The 20,311-nt window shown below is 42.9% G+C and overlaps 1 protein-coding gene across 1 annotated transcript in view; it reads left to right on the plus strand.

Annotated features, from left to right (window-relative positions):
- The window catches only part of rsf1a (remodeling and spacing factor 1a), a 115,593-nt gene extending 104,507 nt beyond the window's left edge, over nt 1-11,086 (plus strand). Inside the window, exons 15-16 of the mRNA XM_041198772.1 lie at nt 309-494; nt 8,965-11,086. Of these exons, the coding sequence (XP_041054706.1) occupies nt 309-494; nt 8,965-9,455 (677 nt within the window). The 3' untranslated portion in view covers nt 9,456-11,086. The remainder of the gene's footprint in view (nt 1-308; nt 495-8,964) is intronic.
- Nucleotides 11,087-20,311: the final 9,225 nt, after the last annotated feature.

Genomic DNA, 20,311 nt, shown 5'->3' on the forward strand with positions numbered 1-20,311 from the left:
ACACTGGTAGTGGGTAGGCTGCATCTGCCAGTGACTTTGGTCTGATGGCCGAATCCATGTTCTGCATGGACCACAGCGCACAGTGTGTAACAGAACTGTAAATTCTGGATCAGAAACCTTCTCCTTGAATTAAAACTGGTAGATAATGATTCCAAAGGCACAGAGCTTGGGACTAGGGACAACTGCAGTAAGTTTTTGTTTTAAGGTTGGGAGTTATTTCCTATATTGTTAAAAACTCTTCTGCCTCTTGACTTGAGAATCTCGTGGTTGTGCGCTAGGTTTACTAACGATCCTCTCCCGATCTGTAGAGAGCGAAGGGTCAAGTTGTTACAGTGATGTGCTGGACATGAGGAGGAGGCGATCAAAGCGGAATCAAGCTAAAAAAGTGAACTACAGAGAAGATTCTGAATCTGAGAAATCTATGAAAAGTGGTGCGAGTAGAAAGGAAAGACTTAGGGGACACAAACGTAGACTATACATTACAGCAAGCGATGGTAAGAATATCAGTCTTCCCTGTTGTGTGTTTAACTTATTTAAGCATACAGCACTGGATAAGATGTTTGTTTTCAGAATTTCCCACACATTATTCCAGGGGTGTCCAACCTGTGCTCGCACATCCCACCATCCCTCGCTGCCAGCTCCTGGCCCAGCCATTAAATCGGCTTACCTCTAACTTGTACTCATGCAGCATTAATCTGTTCTGTTAGAATTTTGTGGATCTGGAAGTATTTTTTGATAATGCTGATTATTGGTAGATGTGCCTTCAATCCAAGCACCAAGATCTGTCGGGTAGCCACAACTTGAGACATGCAAAAATTAATGTGAACGTGGGTGAAGACTTCATATGTGTTATCTGAGGCTCTATGCATTGCTTTACTTCACATCCCTCAGTTGGCTGACCTGTTTAATAACTGTCCGGTTTCCCTGGCATTATCTGTTTCATTACCTCCCTGGGCAGTCTGCTGCATTGTATTAACCACTGGCAGGCATGATTGAATCAAGAAGTAAACTCAAAGCTAAAAGCACAGATTTCTGAAAATGTTAACCTGTCTTTTCAGTTGATGTACACTTCCAGCCTCCCTCTGTTTTGGATTCACTGGCATTAGCTGTTGGTCCTTCTCAAGTTCCTCCGGAACAGGCTTGGGGGGGCTGAATGGCCGAACTCTTGTTCCATCTTCCAGTGTAACACACTTGCCTGTGGAATCATGAACTGCATCTGACATCACTTGGGTCTCTCACTTCCTTATAGCCCTCTGCTTCCCATCAATAATTCCATGCCATAATCTTTGATTGTCAGAAGAAAATCAAGGAAACAATTCTTTATCAAGGGCTGTGAGGGTGCAGTATAAACTGTTGTTCCCTTTACATTGGTATTCTTGCAAATATGTCCTGATGAGTGCAAGACAATAAGTTTTGACCGCATGTCTTTTTTTCAGCAATACTCAAGTTCTGTACTACCAAACAACTATAAACATTAATGTTTTAATTCTCAGCAATTATTATGCAACCTCTCTCTGACTATTGGCAGTGTTGAAGTCTCGATCCAATTAGCAGGAAAGCCAGTTTGAGGGAACCTAAAAAAGGGAAGCGGGTTGGTCCTGTTCCTCCTCCTCCTCCTCCGCTCCCCTACCCCCCCCCACTTAAAACTGCTGGCTCCTGGGGATGGGCAGCCAACTTTCAAACCAGAGAATAGCCAGCGAGGGTCGTTAGCCTGCTCATCACTGAGGCTTCGCAGTCGAGACCCTTGGCTCACGCTCACTTTCCAACACACGGATAGCTGACTGGAAGTAGGAATCCGGGTTGAATTTTAATATGCACCTATGGACGCTGAATTACATGGAATTTTATGGAAGAGAAACAGGCCATTCAGCCCAGCTGGTCTATGCCAGCATTTAAACCTCCTTCACCTTACTTCATCTCACCTTATATTATGCTCCCACTACCTCAGCTGAGACCTAGGAATTCGAGGGTAAAAATCTTAGGCATTACTGTGAGTAAAGCAAGTTTTAAGATTTTTTTTGGTATCCTTAATTTGCATACCATGTGCAGGAGTTCTGATTTCCCCACCCCACCCCAGCCCAGTTCTGTGATTGCAACAGTAACAGGAAAGCGACCTGCCTAGGCAAGAAACTGCTTTTTCTTTTCCAGCGGTCCATTGTTGCAATACTGACGATCAGAGTGGATGTGTCCAATCTTGACCTTTGGACCCTGCAATGTCTAAGGCCACTAATAAGTGAGCTGTGATGATCTGGAATGAACTGCCTGAAAGGGTGGTGGAAGCATATTCAATAGTAACCCTGTAATGGGAGTCACATAAATAGTTGAAGGGGAGAAAATTGCAGGGAGTGGAAAAAGACCAATTAGGTGCTGCATTGGGGCACATTGGATAACTTCTTTTCCAATCAGCCAGGCCAGACATGGTGAGCATATAACATTTTTTTGGTGCTGTGAGATTATATAACTCATTATGTTTGCCAAGTGATAAATGAAGGCAGCATCATCTCAAAATAACATTAGTGGGATTGGATGGCATTGGCTGCTTGTAAGGAATCACACAGCACAAGAGGCCATTTGGCCCATCATGCCTTTGCCGACTCCTTGGAAGAGCTTTCCAATTAGTCCCACTTCCCTCTTTCCATGTAGCCAGGAAGAAGTCCTGTTTGAGCTTATATGGAGTGAGTGTGTGCAGCCCCCTATTCTGTTGCAGTCAACAGAGCAACCACTTCAAGTAAGGGTCTATACAAACTCAGTTCCAGTCATACATACGAACATACGAATTTGGAGCAGGAGTAGGCCCCTTGGGTCTGCTCTGCCATTCAATAAGATTATGGCTATCTGAATGTATACCCCCGATAACCTTTCATCCCCTTGTTAGTCAAGAATATATCTAGCTCTGCCTTAAAAATATTCAAAGACTCTGCTTCCACTGCCTTTTGAGGAAGAGAGTTCCAAAGTCGCACACCCTCAAAAAAAATTTCTCCTCATCTCTGACTTAAATGAGAGACCCCTTATTTTTAAACCGTGACTCCTAATTCCAGGTGTCCCATAAGAGGAAAATCCTCTCCACATCCACCCTGTCAAGACCCCTCAGGATCTTCAAAGTTTCAATTAAGTCGTCTCTTTCTCTTCTTAATTCCAGTGAATACAAGCCTGAGCTGTCCAGCCTTTCCTCATAAGACTGCCTGCCCATTCCTGGTATTAGTCCAGTAAACCTTCTCTGAACTGCTAACGCATTTACATCGTTCCTTAAATAAGGAGACTAATACTGTACTCAATACTCTGGATGTTGTCTCAACAGTGCCCTGTGTAACTGAAGCATAACCTCCCTATGTATCAATCCTCCTCGCAATAAACAATAACATTCTATTAGCTTTCTTAATTACTTGCTGTACCTGCATACTAGCCTTTTGTGATTCATGCACTAGGACACCCAGATCCCTCTGAATCTCAGAGCTCTGCAATCTCTCACCATTTAGACAGTAAGCTTTTTTATTCTTCCTGCCAAAATGAACGATTTCACATTTGCCCACATTATACTCCATTTGCCAGATCTTTGCCCACTCACTTAACCTATCTATACCTCTGCAGCTTCCTTACGTCGTCTTCACAATTTACTTTCCTACCTATCTTTGTGTCATCAGCAAATTTAGCAACAGTTCCTTTGGTCCCTTCATCCAAGTCATTTATATAAATTGTAAAAACTGCGGCCCCAGCACCGATCCCTGTGGCACATCACTCATCATATCCTGCAACCAGAAAAAGATCTATTTATGCCAAATCTGCTTCCTGCTAGCTAACCAATCTTCTATCCAAGCCAACATGTTACCTCCTACACCATGAGCTTTTATTCTGTGCACCAACCTTTGATGTGGTACTTTATCAAAAACCTTCGGAAATTCTAAGCACAGTACATCCACCAGTTTCCCTTTATCCACATCGCATGTGCCTCCTTCAAAGAACTCCAATAAATTGGTTCAACATGATTTCTCTCATACAAAACCATGTTGACTCTGCCCGATTGCCTTGAGTTTTTCTAAGTTTCCTGCTATAACAGCTTTAATTATAGCTTCTAACATTTCCCCTTTGACAGATGTTAGGCTACCTGGCCTATAGTTTCCTGCTTTTGGGGTCTCTCCCTTTTTGAACAAAGGGGTTATGTTTGAAATTTTCCAATCTAATGGAACTGCCCTTAAATCTAGGGAATTTTGGAAAATTAAAACCAATTCATCAACTATCTCACTAGCAACTTCTTTCATGACCTTAGGGTGAAGTCCATCAAGACTTGGGGCATTTGTCAGCCTGCAGCCCCAACAATTTGCTCAATACCACTTCCCTGGTGATTGTAAGTTTCCTGAATGCGTCTCTCCCTCCCATTTCCTGATCTACAGCTATTTTTGGGATGTTACTTGTGTTCCCTATAGTGAAGACTGAAGCAAAATACCTGTTTACTTCATCCGCCATTTCCCTGCTTTCTATTATCAATTCCCCAAGCGCATTTTCTATAGGACCAACGCTCACTTTAACTCTTTTCTTATTTAAATATCCTTGGAACTCTTACTATCCGTCTTTATGTTACTAGCTAACTTTCTCTCATACTCCAATTCTTCCCTCATTAATCTTTGTCATCCTTTGCTGTACCTTATATTCTTTCCAATCTTCTGACCTACGACCCATCTTTGCGTAATTAAATGCTTTTTCTTTAATTTTGATACTGTCTTTAACTTTTTTAGTCAACCATGGATGGTGGGCCCTCCCCCTTGGAATTTTTTCTCTCATTAGAATACATATATTCTGTATATTCTGAAATATCCCTTTAAATGTCTGCCACTGCACCTCTATTGACATATCCCTTAACGCTCATTTGCCAGTTCACTTTAGCTAGCTCTGTTTACATGCCCTCATAATTGCCCTTAGTTAAGTTTAAAATGCTAGCCTTGGACGGACTTATTTCTCCCTCAAAATAAATACCAGATCTAGTATAGCCTGCTCTCTGGTTGGCTCTAAAACATGCAGTCCTAAGAAACTATCCCAAAAACATTCTATGAACTCCTCATCTATGCTACCTTTGCCCATCTGATTTTTCCACTCTATATGTAGATTAAAATCTCCCATGATTATTGCTGTATCTTTCCGGCAAGCTCCCATTATGTTTGTCTTTTATGCTCTGTCCCATAACCGTGTAGTTACAATTAGAGGGCCTGTACACCACTCCTACACATGACTTCATGCCTTTATCATTCCTCATCTCAACCCAAACTGCTTCTACATCCTGGTTTCCTGAACTTGGATCATCCCTCTCTAATGTGCTAATATCATCATTAATTAACAGAGCCACCCCTTTCTAACTTACTGTCCTTCCTAAATGTCACATACCCTTCAGTATTCAGGCCCAAATCTATGTCATCCTGTAGCCATGTGTCTAATGGCTATCAGATCATATTTATTTTTATTTGTGCAATCAGTTCATCTGTTTTGTTTCGAATGCTGCATGCGTTTAGATACAGAGCCTTTAGTTTTGTCCTTTTGTAGCGCCTAGCCTTAGCAGCTGATTTACTGTTAGATTTATACTCTCTATCCCTTCCTGTCTCAATCTATCATTTCCCATATTAACTGTCTCTCTTGCCTTGTGTCTACTCTTTGGTTTACCGCATCTTGCCAAATTTGATCCATTGACCCCACTATTCAGTTTAAAACTCTCTCTACTTCCCTAGTTTGGCCACTTGCGAGGACATCAGCCCCAGCTTGGTTCAGGTGTATACTGTCCCAACGGTACATATCCCACTTTCCCCAATACTGGTGCCAGTGCCCCACAAACCAGAACCCACTTCTCCCACATCATTCTTTGAGCCACACGTTCATTTCTCTAACCTTATTTCTCCTATGCCAATTTGCACGTGGCTCAGGTTATAATCCAGAAAGTATTACCTTTTTTTAAGGTTCTGCTTAATTTGGTGCCCAGCTCCTCATACTGATTATGCAGAGCCTCCTTCCTCATCCTGCCTATGTCATTGATACCTACATGGACCACGACCACTGGATTCTCGCCCTCCCATTTCAAATTCCTCTCCAGTCCTGAGCGGATGTGATGAACCCTGGCACCAGGCAGGCAACAAAGCCGCATGGACTCTCACTCTTTGCTACAGAGAACAGTGTCAATCCCCCTCACTATACTGCCCCCTACTACCACTACCTTCCTTTTTGCTGCCCCCCACTTGGATGGCTTCCTGTACCACAGTGCCATGGTCATTTTGCTAATCCACCCTGCAGCCCCTGCTCTGATCCAAACAAGCTGAGAGAACCTCAGACCTGTTGGACAATTGCAGAGGCTCACGCTCCTCTACTCCTGCCCTCTGGGCCCCTTACCTGCCTCACTTCCAGTCACATCTTCCTATCCCTGGCCACTGACCAAATCAGAAGACCCTACCCCAAGTGGTGTGACTGCCTCCTGATATAAAGCATCCAGGTATCTTTCCCCCTCCCTGATGTGTTGCAGAGCCTGCAGCTCAGCCTGCAGCTCAATGACTCTGCGGCTTGAGAAACTTCAGCTCAAACATTTTCTGCAGACGTGTGTGCCCTGGATCACATTGTTATCCAGGAGCTCCCACATACTGCAGCCTTGACAAATTTTAAATAGTTGCTTAATTATATTCACTTATTTATGTTGCTTTCTTATATATTTTTGGTCATCAGTAAAGTATGGAAGGGGTCATCAGCAGTGCTATCAAGTGGCACTTGCTTACCAGTAACCTGCTCACTGACACCCAGTTTGGGTTCTGTCAGATCAACTTAGCCCTTGACCTCATTATAGCCTTGGTTCAAATATGGACAAAAGAGCTGAACTCCAGAGGTGAGTGAGAGTGATTGTCCTTGACATCAAGGCAGCATTTGACCGAGTGTGGCATCAAGGAGTCCGAGCAAAATTGGAGTCATTGGGAATCGGGGGAAAACTCTCCACTGGTTGGAGTCATACCCAGCACAAAGGAAGATGATTGTTGGAGATCAGTCATCTCAGCTCCAGGGCATCAGTGCAGGAGTTCTCCAGGGTAGTGTCCTCGGCCCAACCATCTTCAGCTGCTTCATCAATGACCTTCATTGCATCATAGGGTCAGAAATGTGGATGTTTTCTGGTAATTGTGCAATGTTCACTATTTGTGACTCCTCAGATTCTGAAGCAGTCCATGTCCAAATGCAGCAAGACTTGGACATCATCCAAGCTTGGGCTGATGTGGCAAGTAACTTTCGCACCACACAAGCGCCAGTTAATGACCATCTCCAACAAGAAAGAATCTAATCATCGCCCCTTGGCATTCAATGGCATTAGCATCACTGAATCCCCCATTATCAACATCCTGGAAGTTACCCTTGACCAGAAACTAAACTGGACTAGCTACATAAATACTGGGGCTGCAAGAGCAGGTCAGAGTTTAGGAATCCTGCAACAAATAACTCGCCTCCTGACTCCCCAAAGTTTGTCCACCATCTACAAGCCACAAGCCAGGAGTGTGATGGGATACTCTCCACTTGCCTGGATGAGTGCAGCTCCCACAACACTCATGAAGCTTGACACCATCCAGAAAAATGCAGCCTACTTGATCGGCACCACATCCACAAAAATTCACATCTTCCACCGCCAACACACAGTAACAGCAGTGTGTACCATCTACAAGATGCACTGCAGGAATTCATCAAGGCTTCTTAGACAGCACCTTCCAAACTCACAACCATTACCTCTAGAAGGACGAGATAGGTAGGTGGGAAGACCACCACCTGGAATTTTCCCTCCAAGTCCTTCACCATCCTGACTTGGAAATATATCACCGTTCCTTCACTGTCGTTGGGTCAAAATCCTGGAACTCCCTTCCTAACAGCACTGTGGGTGTGCCTACACCACATGAACTGCAGCAGTTCTAGAAGACAGCTCACCAACACCTTCGCAAGGGCAATTAGGGTTGGGCAATAAATCCTGGCGCAGCCAGTGAAGCCCACAGCCCATGAATGAATAGAAAATAAATTTTATGAACTTTACCACCAAATTGTGTACTATTTTAAATCTTTGGGATAGAGTAGAACTTACCCACTTAGCAGATACTTGCCAAAGAGCTAGCTCCATTTTCTGTAGTGGAACAAGAACCAATTTCTTTATGGTAAGAATGATAGAAAAAGGAAACAAGCTCCCCTCTCACCAAACTCAAGTCTTCGCTCAGCTGCACTCCATTCGCCAAAGCTGCACTAAAGAATCCTGAATGTAACTCTTTCGAGTACAAACCCGTTTCCATCTGTTCCTATTCAGATGAAGTTACATAGTTTGCCATTGTGAGATTTGAACTCTTGATCTTGGGGTTACAAACCCAGTACCATAACCACTTGGCTATTTAGGCCAAGCCAGAATCCTGAATGTATAGTAAACTGAACTGGTGCTACAGTAACCAGATTCAACTAGTTAGCTAATGAACTACTCAGCTCCTACAGCTGAGAGTGAGTTTACCCTGTCTGGGCTGCAAGAAAGAACGAACTTAGCCTGTTTACACAGTACTTTCCAGTTATGGCTAATTACAGACTAGATTAGATTTTAAGAGCAAACTTAAAAAAACTTTAAACTCCCCTCTCGCAGACTCCAACTGCGCGAAGACTTGGCTCAGCTGCACTCCATTTGCAGTATTTGCTTGTAGGGAGGGAATCACAGGACAAAGTTTCCCCTAATTCTGGAATTTCACTCACAAGAGGTTAATACAGAAAGTGGAAAATGTCACAACAGGTGCATAAGTTTTCTTTGGTTTAGTAGGGGAGTGGTGCTTTATTGGGGCATAACAGAAGAAACTTTCGTCTACATCTTGCTTGACCCTGGCGTCCCTCCCGAACTAACATCTCTCACCTTGGCCAGCGAAATAAAAAATCGTATTTTGCAGGAAAAAGATGTATTTTCTTTCAAACTAACGCAAAGCAAAATTGATTTTATTTTTCCAGAGAGTTCCAGGAGCAGAAGTTCAGACGAAGAGCGGGAGAAGGAGCGGCCTCAACGGAAGCGTCTGAACAGGATCGAGGACGAGGAGGAGGATGATGAGGATGAAGATGAGCCCGCGCCGACGAGCAAATTCCGCTCCAGGCCCGCCCGGGATTACAGCAAGAAGTATCGGCTGATGAGCGACGAGGAGGAGGAGCCGGAAGAGGCAGAGAAGGAGGCCAGCTCTTTGGACTGCGGCCTGGTGGAACTGCCCTCTACCAATGGACAGAGCCCAGGGCAGGCTTCGGAAAGTGTAATCAGCAGAACCAGTGAGAAGAACCAAACGGCCAAGGACACTAACCCTACTCCCAGCCCGGCGCTGAATGGAGCCTGTGAAGCGATGGCCTCTGAAGCGGGAGTGGAAGCGGGAGGCGAAGGAGGGGAGGAGGATGAAGATGACCTCTTGGGAGTAACTGACCTTGTAGAATATGTTTGTAATAATGAACAAATATAAGAACTCTTTTTACACTAGTTTAAATAATTTATTCCATAGTAGCTGTACATCTTGGCCAGTTATTGTGTGTCTTTTTTGTTTGATTGTTTTGCTCCCCTACCCCACCCCCACTCACTCACTCACTCACTCCTCCAGAGAGTAAGATCCTCCTGCACTCACTTTCTCTTTTTTCTCCCCACTCACTTTGGCCTACACCCTCCTGCTCCTCTCCCCCCCCATAAATTGACCAATTTTGAGGTATTTAACATGGTAGGTTTATTTTTCTTGTTTTTATTTTACTGGAGTTACATTTTGTTTTTGGTCCGTCATAATTTCAGCTGAGAAAAGTTCCATTGAGGGATTTTATAAAGAAAGTAAAATGTTGACCCCTCTATCCCCGCCCCCCCCCCCCCGCCCCCCTGCCTAATTCGGGGCTCAGAATTTTCCCAAATAAGTAAGTGAAGGTGGGGGCATGGTGCGGGAAGAGAAAAGAAAATTCTCCCTCATTCCAGAAAGATTGTTTTGACCCTCTAATGTCTTTGTCTTTTTTAAAAAATATATATATATATCTATACAGAAAAAAAGACTTTTTAAGTATGTTGTGTAGTGTCCTAACACCACTTAGTACACCTGGATCCAAAATATTTCCAAAAGAACACCAAATTTTTGCTGTAGATGCCGTTCAGTGCTTTGAGTTAAGAGCTCTTGTAGTAGCATGTGCAGGGAACTCCCAGTATATGGTGGCCATTTTGAAAACCATTTATTTCCAAACAACTCTACTGTGATGTTCAATAGATCACTGTAGTATGCACCAGTACTGCGATTGATTGCTACAGCGTACTGACACTGTAATTGGCTGTCACGGTGCTGTTAACATCTTTGATGTCCTCACATCATCGCTTTTTAGATTTTTTTTTAAAATAGACCATTTCTTCCTAGGTGCCTCTGTATAAACTTAAGGGTTAACACTGATACGTCTAAACTGGTGATTTTGAAGTTGGATTGCGATCTGTTTTGAAGCTCAATTTAACCTACCCTACCCAAAGGGACGGAAAGGCGGTGAGGGAGGGGGTGGGTGTGCTCGGACTACTAGACCAGAAAGTTTGAACATGGTGTGGGGAAGGATCATCAAACAGAGCTTTCATTCAACACTCCTCTTTGCCTTTTACTAAAACTTCTCTGATATATTCCTCACCACTCCTCCTGCCACCCCTCCCCAAACCCAGACTGTGTGTGGTGAATGTTGATAGCCTATTCAACCCCGGACGCTATCACGGCCAAATCTGACCCTAAGTGGGTGAAGCAGAAGAATTGTTTCTTTAAAGTTTTGCTTTTGCTTGCTTGAAATATGCCCATTATCTGAATGAAATACAATATATATAATATATATTGTTATATATTATATATAATACATAAAATATAATTTTCAGATGGTGTCAAACTCTCTGATACAAATCATCGTAACACACAAACTTGTTCAAAGTAGTTTTGTTTGTCCCAGTACCTCACCTCGATGTGCTTCGCGAAAACATTTGTCAAATCTGGGGTACTGAACAAAAGAATGAATGTTGATTATTCATGTTGTTAACAGTTGACTTTTTTAGTACAGTGGTAGTAAATCCATTGTCCTGTATACAGGCTACTTTAATCCATCTTTGTATTCTTTAATGAAATTATTATATCCCTACTTTTAAGAAAAAGTGCACGTTGATTCTTGGTGTCAGAACACGGGAGTTGCTTTTCCTCTAACTTCTGTCCCCTGTCCATTTGCTTGTTAGCTGTAACAATACCTGACCACTTTGTTCCTTGCTGACTGTCTCATCTCCATTAGACAACTTTGACAGCATGACACTGAAGTCCTGAATTCCCAGCATCAGAATACTGTGAACAATTTTCGGGAAAGGCATTCCAGCTCTTAAGCAGCAAACATTGTGAAGTCGGTATTTCAGGGAGGGTCCCATATTGAAACATCAGAACAGGAGTAGGCCATTCAGTTCCTCGAGCCTGTTTCGACCATTGGCTCCTGATTTTCCTCTTAGCTACATGTTACAGGTGTAACAATGGAAAAGTCTGTTCCAGTGCTTGGATACAGGTAAGGTGGTGGTTTTGAGAAGTGGTGTGCAGTGCAGTGCAGGTGGGGTCAACATTCCACTTTAAACTGTGATTGAAACTTAACAAAGCTTGGACCAGTCTATGAGGATCATTTTGGAAGATCTGAAAAGGGAAGCTAGATAAGCACATGAGGGAGAAAGGAACATGGGGAAATGCTGAAGGTTAGATGGACGGCGTGGGAAGAGGAGCATGATCGCAGGCTGAATAAGCTGTTTCTAAGCTGTAAATTCCCTGTTCCCTAAGGCAAATGAGAAAGATTTGGATCGCTATGATCACCTGTGATGCATCAATAGGTAAAACCTAGTTGCTAATTCACACTGCCAGTATACCTCAAAGTCTACCTCCCTCAAGGAGAACACGTAGTGCCTGCTGGTTTCAAACTGTTGCAACCAGTTCGAAACAGAGATGGAAAGGAAATTATTGCTGATGTGCCTACATCTGAATGGTGGATTAGTAGTGGAAGAATTACAGCTTTGCCTGAACTTCCTCCTTGCTGCTTAAAGGAGCAGAATGCGGCCTTGAATGTTAGCACAGTTCCTCAAGGTGGAGTGCTCAAATGTCGCTGCTTGTACAGTGATGGCAGAATTGAGTCATAGGATTCAGAAGATCCCAGATTTGAATTCCTTACCTATCCTGGTCTAGCTAACCACTGCCAAGGTTTTGGAAAAGTGCCTGTACCATTGGCCTCCCTCTGTTTAGGTGGGGTGGAGGGGGCAATCACCTGGTTTTCCATTCTCAGTCACTCCAGTGTCCTAGAATCATCCTGTCATACAGCACAGAAGGAGAACATTCAGCCCATTAAGTCTGTGCCAGCTCTTTTGAAGAGCAATCCAGTTAGCCCTGCTCTTTCTCCGTTCCCCTGCAATTTGTTTTATCTCAAGTATTTATCCACTTCCGTTTTCTTTTTGAAGGCTACAATTGAATCAAGCAGTGCTTTCCAAATTGTAACCACTGATAGCATATGCAACTTTTTCCCCATGTCACCTCTGGTTCCTTTGTCAGTCACCTTAAATCTATGCACCCTACTTATCTACCCTTCAGCCAACGGAAAGCTCCAGCGTCCAGTTTCCCAGTTGACACGAGTTTATGCTCTGCTGCGCTGCCTTTCAGGTCAGGGAAACTGTCCAGCGCCCCCAGATGAAGACTGAACACTTTGCCTCTGTAACGGGAGGGATGACTGGGACCTGTGAGACTCGTACCCCAGCAGGAGTTAGCACCTTTAGGAGCTGGGGTTGGGGGGGAGGAACAGTGGAGTATGGCCTAAGGAACACTTCTACCCTTTACTCACTTTGCTGTAGTTGTTACTTGTTGGAGAGCAGTAAGTCTGTTCAGAAGTTCACCCTGACTATGGTGATCTCCTGCATGATGCTTACAAACTCAAGATGGCTCCTAAGCAGTTTACACCTTCGTAATTCAGCCTTTGTCGACCACTGCTTTAGATATTCAATCTTTAGTGACCTTAGTATGGAAATAAGCCTCCACAACCGAAGTAGCCAGTATTAAACTGGAATCTTTTTGGTTGGCGAAAATGCACTTAACATAAAGTGTTTGAGATTCTATACTGCCTTCCCCTGTTGACTCATCAATGTACATTGCCTGTCTTTAATCACAAGATCCCAAGACAAAACGCAACTGACCACAGTGAATCAGTTGTCACAGCCAATAAATTGTGTTGTCACAGGGACTTTGTGAAGTATCTTACGGTATTTCATCTTCCCAAACTCTCATTATTCAGCAGTGCAATTATAGATCATGTATAAGATAGAAATTTGGTTGTGGTTAGAGAGATCTTTGGAGCTGTACCACTGAGTGAAGTACGGGTGATTACAGGTCTGGTGAGCTGACAATGCTGCAAAAAGTACCATCTGTGAATATTGATTCTTTATCAGTGTGCTGCCATAGTTTGACTGTTCACTTGTATATGCATCCACTATTGCTAATTCTTGCTGGTAAAAGCTCTTGGTGTATGAGAGGACCCTTGTGTGGCTTGCAATCTCAAAAATACTGCAGCAAATGGAGGCTTTCTTTACCCCACCGCATCTCACTCTTCCTCTCACATTCTCTCTCCCCCATCACTGTCTCTCTCTCTCTTTCTCTCTTCCCTATTCACTTTTTTCCCTCGCATGCTCTCTCTGTCTCTCTCTCTCTCTCTCTTTCCCCTTCCCCTGTGCCCCCTCCACCAAACCCCAACTGCCGTGCTCTCTCTCTCTCTCTCTCTCCCCCCCCATCCACCACCTCTGTATTCGCTTTCTTTCTTTCTCATGGTGGTGGCGGTGGTGATGCCTTCGGTAACTTCTACACTAATCACTGGGAGGAACCCAGTTTTTTCCCCCTTTAACTCTTCAAGTACCTGTTTCTTTTCTTTTTCAGCACAACTTAGTGAGATAAATTCCCTTGCGCTTATATGAAAATCAGTGGCGTTTTGAAAAATTAAAAACTACTCATTAACCTGTACAAAGGTGAACAAGCGAATGCAGCACATTTGCAAAGCAAAGTTTTTTTTAAAAATAGCCAAACGGAAATCAAAAAAAGATTGTGATAACGTGTTATCCACATAAAATCTTCCCTATTCACACGCTTTCCGCAAATTTTAACTTCACTGCACTTCGAATTACTGCGTGGAACCTACTTTTAATAGAATGAATACCTGTATAGCTATGTGTTTTCTTACATAATCTTTTGCTGCCCTTTTACAGAACCCTGTGGGAAAGTGTGAACTTGGCTAATTAGTACACAAGGTGTGATTATAACTTGGCTCAGTCTTATGGTGTTGCATTAGTTGAAAAAGTTGAACTCTGACACCTGCATTTTTGCTATTGCTCAGTCAATGGATCAAATGCCTTGGGCCACATTGAGTGCTGACCGTCTCCGTGTTAATGTCAACCAGTTCGCAGCATCTTGGAGATCCCTTGTTTACTACCTGTGACCTTGGGCTTTATTGGCTTAAATTTCATGGTTATGAGCTGAATTCTCATCTGAAGGTGTTGACTCGTGCTAGGGTACCATGCCGAGAAAATGCGGCACTGCTATGTCTTTACGATTGACCTCTAGTCATCTTGCATCTAAGCAGTAACAATTTGCATTTATATAGCACCTTCAGAGTAGGAGGATGCCCCAAAGCGCTTCGCAAATCAGGCTTGAGTGAGGCCCCAGTTTGAATAAATTTGATGCATTGTGAGGCTCGCTATGATGATTGGCCACTTGTTGGATGCACTGTCAAGGAATGGATATTCTTCACAGGCACATGTTCCCATGCTTCATTAATTAGCCACTCTCAGGCCTCAGCTTGTGTCAGTAATCTATTTGGACTGACGTCTGGCCCGCCATTGTCCTTGTTTGCATGTGTGCACTTACCAGCAGAAGAGTGAGAGCCCCTATATATTTCATCTTTTATGATCCACTTCAGTGTACCCTCAACCAAGGCTGCAAGATTAATTATGTTGCCCCAATTACTGCCCTGGCTAAAATTAGCTGGCTTAACTCCAACTAGTTGTTAAACTTTCTGATCTATATAGCTCACCTCCATATGGGCAGTGTCTTTACATAAGGTAACTAGTGTCTAAGCTGGACTAAAGGTCTTGAGACATTTAATTTTGAAAAGATGGCAAATGGAAGTTGTATATTCCTGGGAAAGTGCGCACAGAGTTAAGAATGAGTGATTGAAATGCCAAAGAGAGACACGCTTGGGAAAAGCATGTTTCATTGCACTGATTCCAACATAAATCTTATACAGTACAGAAAGGTCTCTTTATAACCTTTGGATTTTGGCTCTTAATGGCATATGGGACATTTTGTAGCTTCACTTGCCAGTGGCATTGGATACAGGGCAATGTCCTTAGAGGCCATCTTCACCTAGTGCCCCTATTGTCTAAAGTTGCCTCTGGTGTTCTGCCATTTTGCTTCAGCCTGCTGGTTGGGTGCATTTGTGATTCTCCATGACACATCAGCAGTATTGTGCTTCTGTCAATGTAGAGAGAGAGAGGGTGTGGTTAGGGGACTGTCAAAATCAGGCTCAGGGTTGTTTAAGTAGGGCACACAGTTTTCTGCTAACCCAGCAAATCAGACGATTTTCCTTGGTGACTCTCACTGCTACTGAGTTCCTTCAATGACAGATGTACCAGTTGAAGTAAACAGCTCTTCCCTTGTTTATTCTTAAACACAAGAGGTTTATTAAATAAGAACTTCAAATAAGCAATAAGCATCACCTAATGAGTAAACCAACAGAGGGCCTGCCCTGTTTTGAATGGCAGGTACGTACATTGCTGCTGTACCAAGGCATTAATACCTCCAAGTTACAGTGAGGGGGTGGGGTGGAATTACTTATTAGAGGTGGGGAGTAGTGATATAATCTGCCTATAGATATGTTTTTATTAAGAAAAGTACTTTGCTTAAGTCCTCTCACAAAACCAGTATTTCTGCTGCCGCTGGGGCTTCTGTAGGCAAAATAGTGATGTTTCAGGAGCAAATCCTCCTGTGCTTCACGATTGCAGAAATCTGTAGGGTCGTTTGTGGCTTTGTGCCAAAGGTGGTTATGAGCAAGTTTCCCTGTACGCTCGTGTTTTTATGCTAAATCTCTTGAAGGTCTGTGAGCTTCTGGTTTTAAAAGGCTCATTATAGTCAGAAGAAACTAGAAATTGAATATTGAGATGTTTAACTTAGAATAGGCAAGAAAGAATTGCTAATAACGTGGGCTGGCACCGTAGTAAGGTCTAAAAACTGCTGTCCATAACTTGCATCATGTTAGTAAGGGCACTATGGCTATGACCCTGACCACTGGCTAGTGTCTCCAGGGGCCTTCCCAACCATCAGGCAACAGAAAGAAAATTGAGAGTTACTGTTAATTAATTATCCTGGCCTGGTTTGGAATCCACCTCCTCGGACAAACAGGGTTGTCTCCCTAGAGTTTGAGCAATTATAGTCAGAATAGCTGCTGGTACTGGGTACAGCAGCATAAAGTGTGGTGCTGGGGCATGAATATGAGTAATACAGCATGGACTGAATGGCCTCCTTGCATCACCCAATGTTGGCTCACTGAATTGGTCCCACTCCCACGCTCTTTTTGCCTCGGCTGTTTTTTAAAAAAAAATATCCCGACCCCAATTCCAGCCTTAAAGACTGCAGTAATCTAAAGGAATAACAGCATCATTTTGAGGAGGATGTACAGAAGCTGTTTCCATTTGTGTTGGTTTGTGCAAGAGAAGCTTTGTTCACAATGCTGCTATTTCAATTAGAATTAGAATTTAATATTGAAATATGCCTTTCGTTGGACAGTGCTTTGTCTTGTAGAATAAGCACCTGCCAGCTAAGTATTTTTTAATTGATAAGATACAAAATGGAGCAGCAGCCTTAGCTAACAGTAACTATTTTGAGATGTGCATTCTTTTCATTAATTGGCTTTTGAGTGAGCAATCTACCTTTCTGGTGTAGGTGAGAAGACACTTTGGTTGCCATTAGTTTTAGTAAAGAAGGAAGGTTTTCCATTTCTGCTTGCTTAGATATCTGTTGTCCTCTACAGTGTGAGGAAACCACAGTCAAGTTTATTAGTTGCTGTTTATCCTCCCTGGTTCAGTGCTTCTCGTCCAAGGACTTGCTGCTCGCAGCCGGGAAGGACAGCTTAAGTGACCTGCAACAAATACAAGTGCCTGTTGAAGCTACTTTAAGGTGGTGGTGGTGGTGGTGGATGAGATTTTTTTTAAAAAAAGGTCAATCCTCGTTCCTGCTCTGAATTTTATTCCCCACTCTTCTTGAATATGTGCTATTTCTTCAATGGCCTGGCTGAGGTGGCAACACTGGACTGCAACAGTGCTGCGCAACACAAAACACTTTCCCCCTTCACCTCCAATTCCCCAAACTATTCGCTAACCCTTTAAAAACAGTTATAGGGTACAGTGGCATAGTGATTTTGTTATCCAGAGGTCCAGACTAACGCCTCAGAGATGAGTACAAGTCTTGCCATGGCAGCTTGGGGAATTTAAATTCAATTAATTCAATAAAATCTGAATTTAATAGTGATGGTGACCATGCAACAGCTACTGGATTGTTGGTTAAAAACTTAGTTTGGTTCATTAATATCCTGAGGTGATCTGTTGCCTATGACTGGTCTGGCCTATATGTGACTCCAGACTCTCTCTGCCTTCTGAAATAACCCAGCAAGCCGCTCAATTGTATTCAAGAAGGTAGCTCACCACTGCCTTTCCAAGAACAATTAGGGGTGGGCAATAAATGCTGGCCCACATCCCACGAGTGAATAATAAAACTGATTTATGACACGGGAGGGAATAGTTAATTTCAGGGAATTTAATTATCTCTTCAACGCCAGATGCTGGAACTTTTGAGTCTGGGATGTGATAAAAACATCATGATTCTTGTATTGAGTGTTAAGGCAGGAAAGTGGCAACAAGTTGAATTTATTTAATGCTTTTTAACATATAACACCCTAAGGTGGCTCACAGGTGTATTCTCAAATAAAATTTAGACAGGTGGTGAAAAGAGAGATTTTAAGGACTGTCTTAAAGTAAAAAAAATTCTAGAGCCTGGGTGGTCTAGACAGCTGAAGGCACAGCCTCCAAGGGTTGGGCAATGAAAACAGAACATTTTGAGCAGAGCTCAGTGAGTTCCAAATCCTGCTTTCCTTGAAGTTACTTGTTATTGCTGCGGTGCAGTTCTGATTCAGCTGTTAGTGACACCAGTTTGTAAGTAGGCCACGGCAGCAGCCAGACACGGCAGATCTGGTAAGTTGGCTCTGATGGCTGTGGAGAAACCCCACATTCCGAAGGCTGGGTCACCCAGCGCACACCAGTGGAACGTAAAACGCCTGAAGGGCGATGAAAAGGAAAGCCGGGTTTTCTGTTGCTCCTCCATCGCCTTCTGCAGCCATTCTTGGCATTCAGTCATTGTGCTCCCGGACACTGTTGGAAACTTAACACAGCCAATTGCTGGGGGGGAATATACAAACAGTTCTGCCCCCGGGTTCTTGAGATGGGTGCCACTAAGGAGACAGTGCACATTGTGCAGGCTGCAGTCCTAACTGAGTTTTGAGGAGACTGTCCCACTCTCATCAGTTCATTCCTGTGCTTGTGTTCTTATCCATTTCATAAACACAAGGTGCACAGAACCAAGAGATGCAAGTGAAATTACCTTTCATTAAAATCTAAAATTTGCCTGTAAATACAAACTCCTTTGGAAAAAATGACATATCTTTTAAAAACTTACATTCATATCAGGTCCCTCTATCATGTGATCTTCGAGCTTCTCATTTACAATGGTCTGCTTCGAAATCTTGTGCAAGCGGATACAACGGCCAGCCCAGACCCCATACAAAACAATCTGACAAATGACCAGTTTATTGCATTTGTAAACTTTTTCAAGAACATGCTTTTACATTTTAAAAGTTCCTAGAGAATGCAGTTAGACCTCTGTTTAATCTCTCTTTGTTTTGTTTGTTCTCTTAAAAAGCGCCCTTCAGTTTATTTTGAAGAAGGCATCAAATATTTTTCTCCAGAACTGCATATTTAAATAAAACTAGCTACAGCGCTCAAAGGGTTAACTCTGCCTTGCTATATTGAGAAATCTTGTCGGTATTGATTAAATAGTTGAAGGCATTCTTTGTATATGAAGTTTTTAAAAACAAAACTGCTGAAAATGGTGCCAATTTTATTGTTTTCTGTCGATTTTAAAATGTTTTGTGATCTCATTAACAGTCTGGTCTAATTCTGTTGTGTATAATCTGGGCCTCATACCCCTTTGGCTGAAGGTTTTTTTTCTGCAACACTTTTTATTTGATGCTTTGTTGCCTGCCGTATTTTTTTTCCTCTACCATATAAATACAACTGTAAGTTTGTCATCAAAGTACTGAGCATAATGCTTTCATTTTAGCAAGTGATTTCTACTTGTGGTAAAAGTCCTTTGCGAAATGGAGATCAAGTTTGAGTTGGGTTTCTGTGGATGTTTTTTCCTCATGCAGCTGATGAAAATATACTTTTAAAATGAAAGGGAATTTTCTTTTAATATAGAAAGGTGTGTCAGACAAGCGATTTTAAAAAGTCATCGACCTGAAACACTAACTCATTCCCTCCACAGATGGTCCCTGACATGGGTTTTTCTAGCATTTTTTGTTCTTATTTTATATAAGCAATATAATTGTATGGTGTAGAGAAACTTCACCAAAAGTCCAACTATTGTTTCAAACAGTTCAAGGGAAGCAGGGTACGGGGTAGGTTATGTTGATAGGTAGGTGAAAGAGGCTTGAGTGTAGCATAAATATCAGTAGGTGCCTGTTTGTGCGCATGGACCACACATGGACCACAGCGGTTCAGGAAGGCAGCCCACCACCACCACCTAAAGGGCAATTAGGCATAGGCAATAAATGCTGGCCTAGCCAGCAATGCCCATATCCCTTGAAAAAATTAAATAAAAACCATGTAATACTCCGCTTTATTTAAAATTTATCACAGAATTGTGCATAACATTGGAGCTAACCAATCCCTTTTCCTTTGTATTTGTATCTACCCAAGTGTTCAGCTCCCTCTTAAATATCATAATTATATACAAATGAAGATGGTTGTGGTTGTTGGAGGTCAATCATTTTCGTCCCGGGACTTCACTGCAGGAGTTCCTCAGCGTAGTGTCCTAGGCCCAGTCATCTTCAGCTGCTTCATTAATGACCTTCCTTCCATCATAAGGTCAGAAGTGGGGATGTTTGCGAATGATTGCACAATGTTCACCATTCACGACTCCTCAGAAATGGAAGCAGCCCAAGTCCATAT

The sequence above is a fragment of the Carcharodon carcharias genome, chromosome 11 (genome assembly GCF_017639515.1).
Source record: "Carcharodon carcharias isolate sCarCar2 chromosome 11, sCarCar2.pri, whole genome shotgun sequence".
Lineage (NCBI taxonomy): Eukaryota > Metazoa > Chordata > Chondrichthyes > Lamniformes > Lamnidae > Carcharodon > Carcharodon carcharias.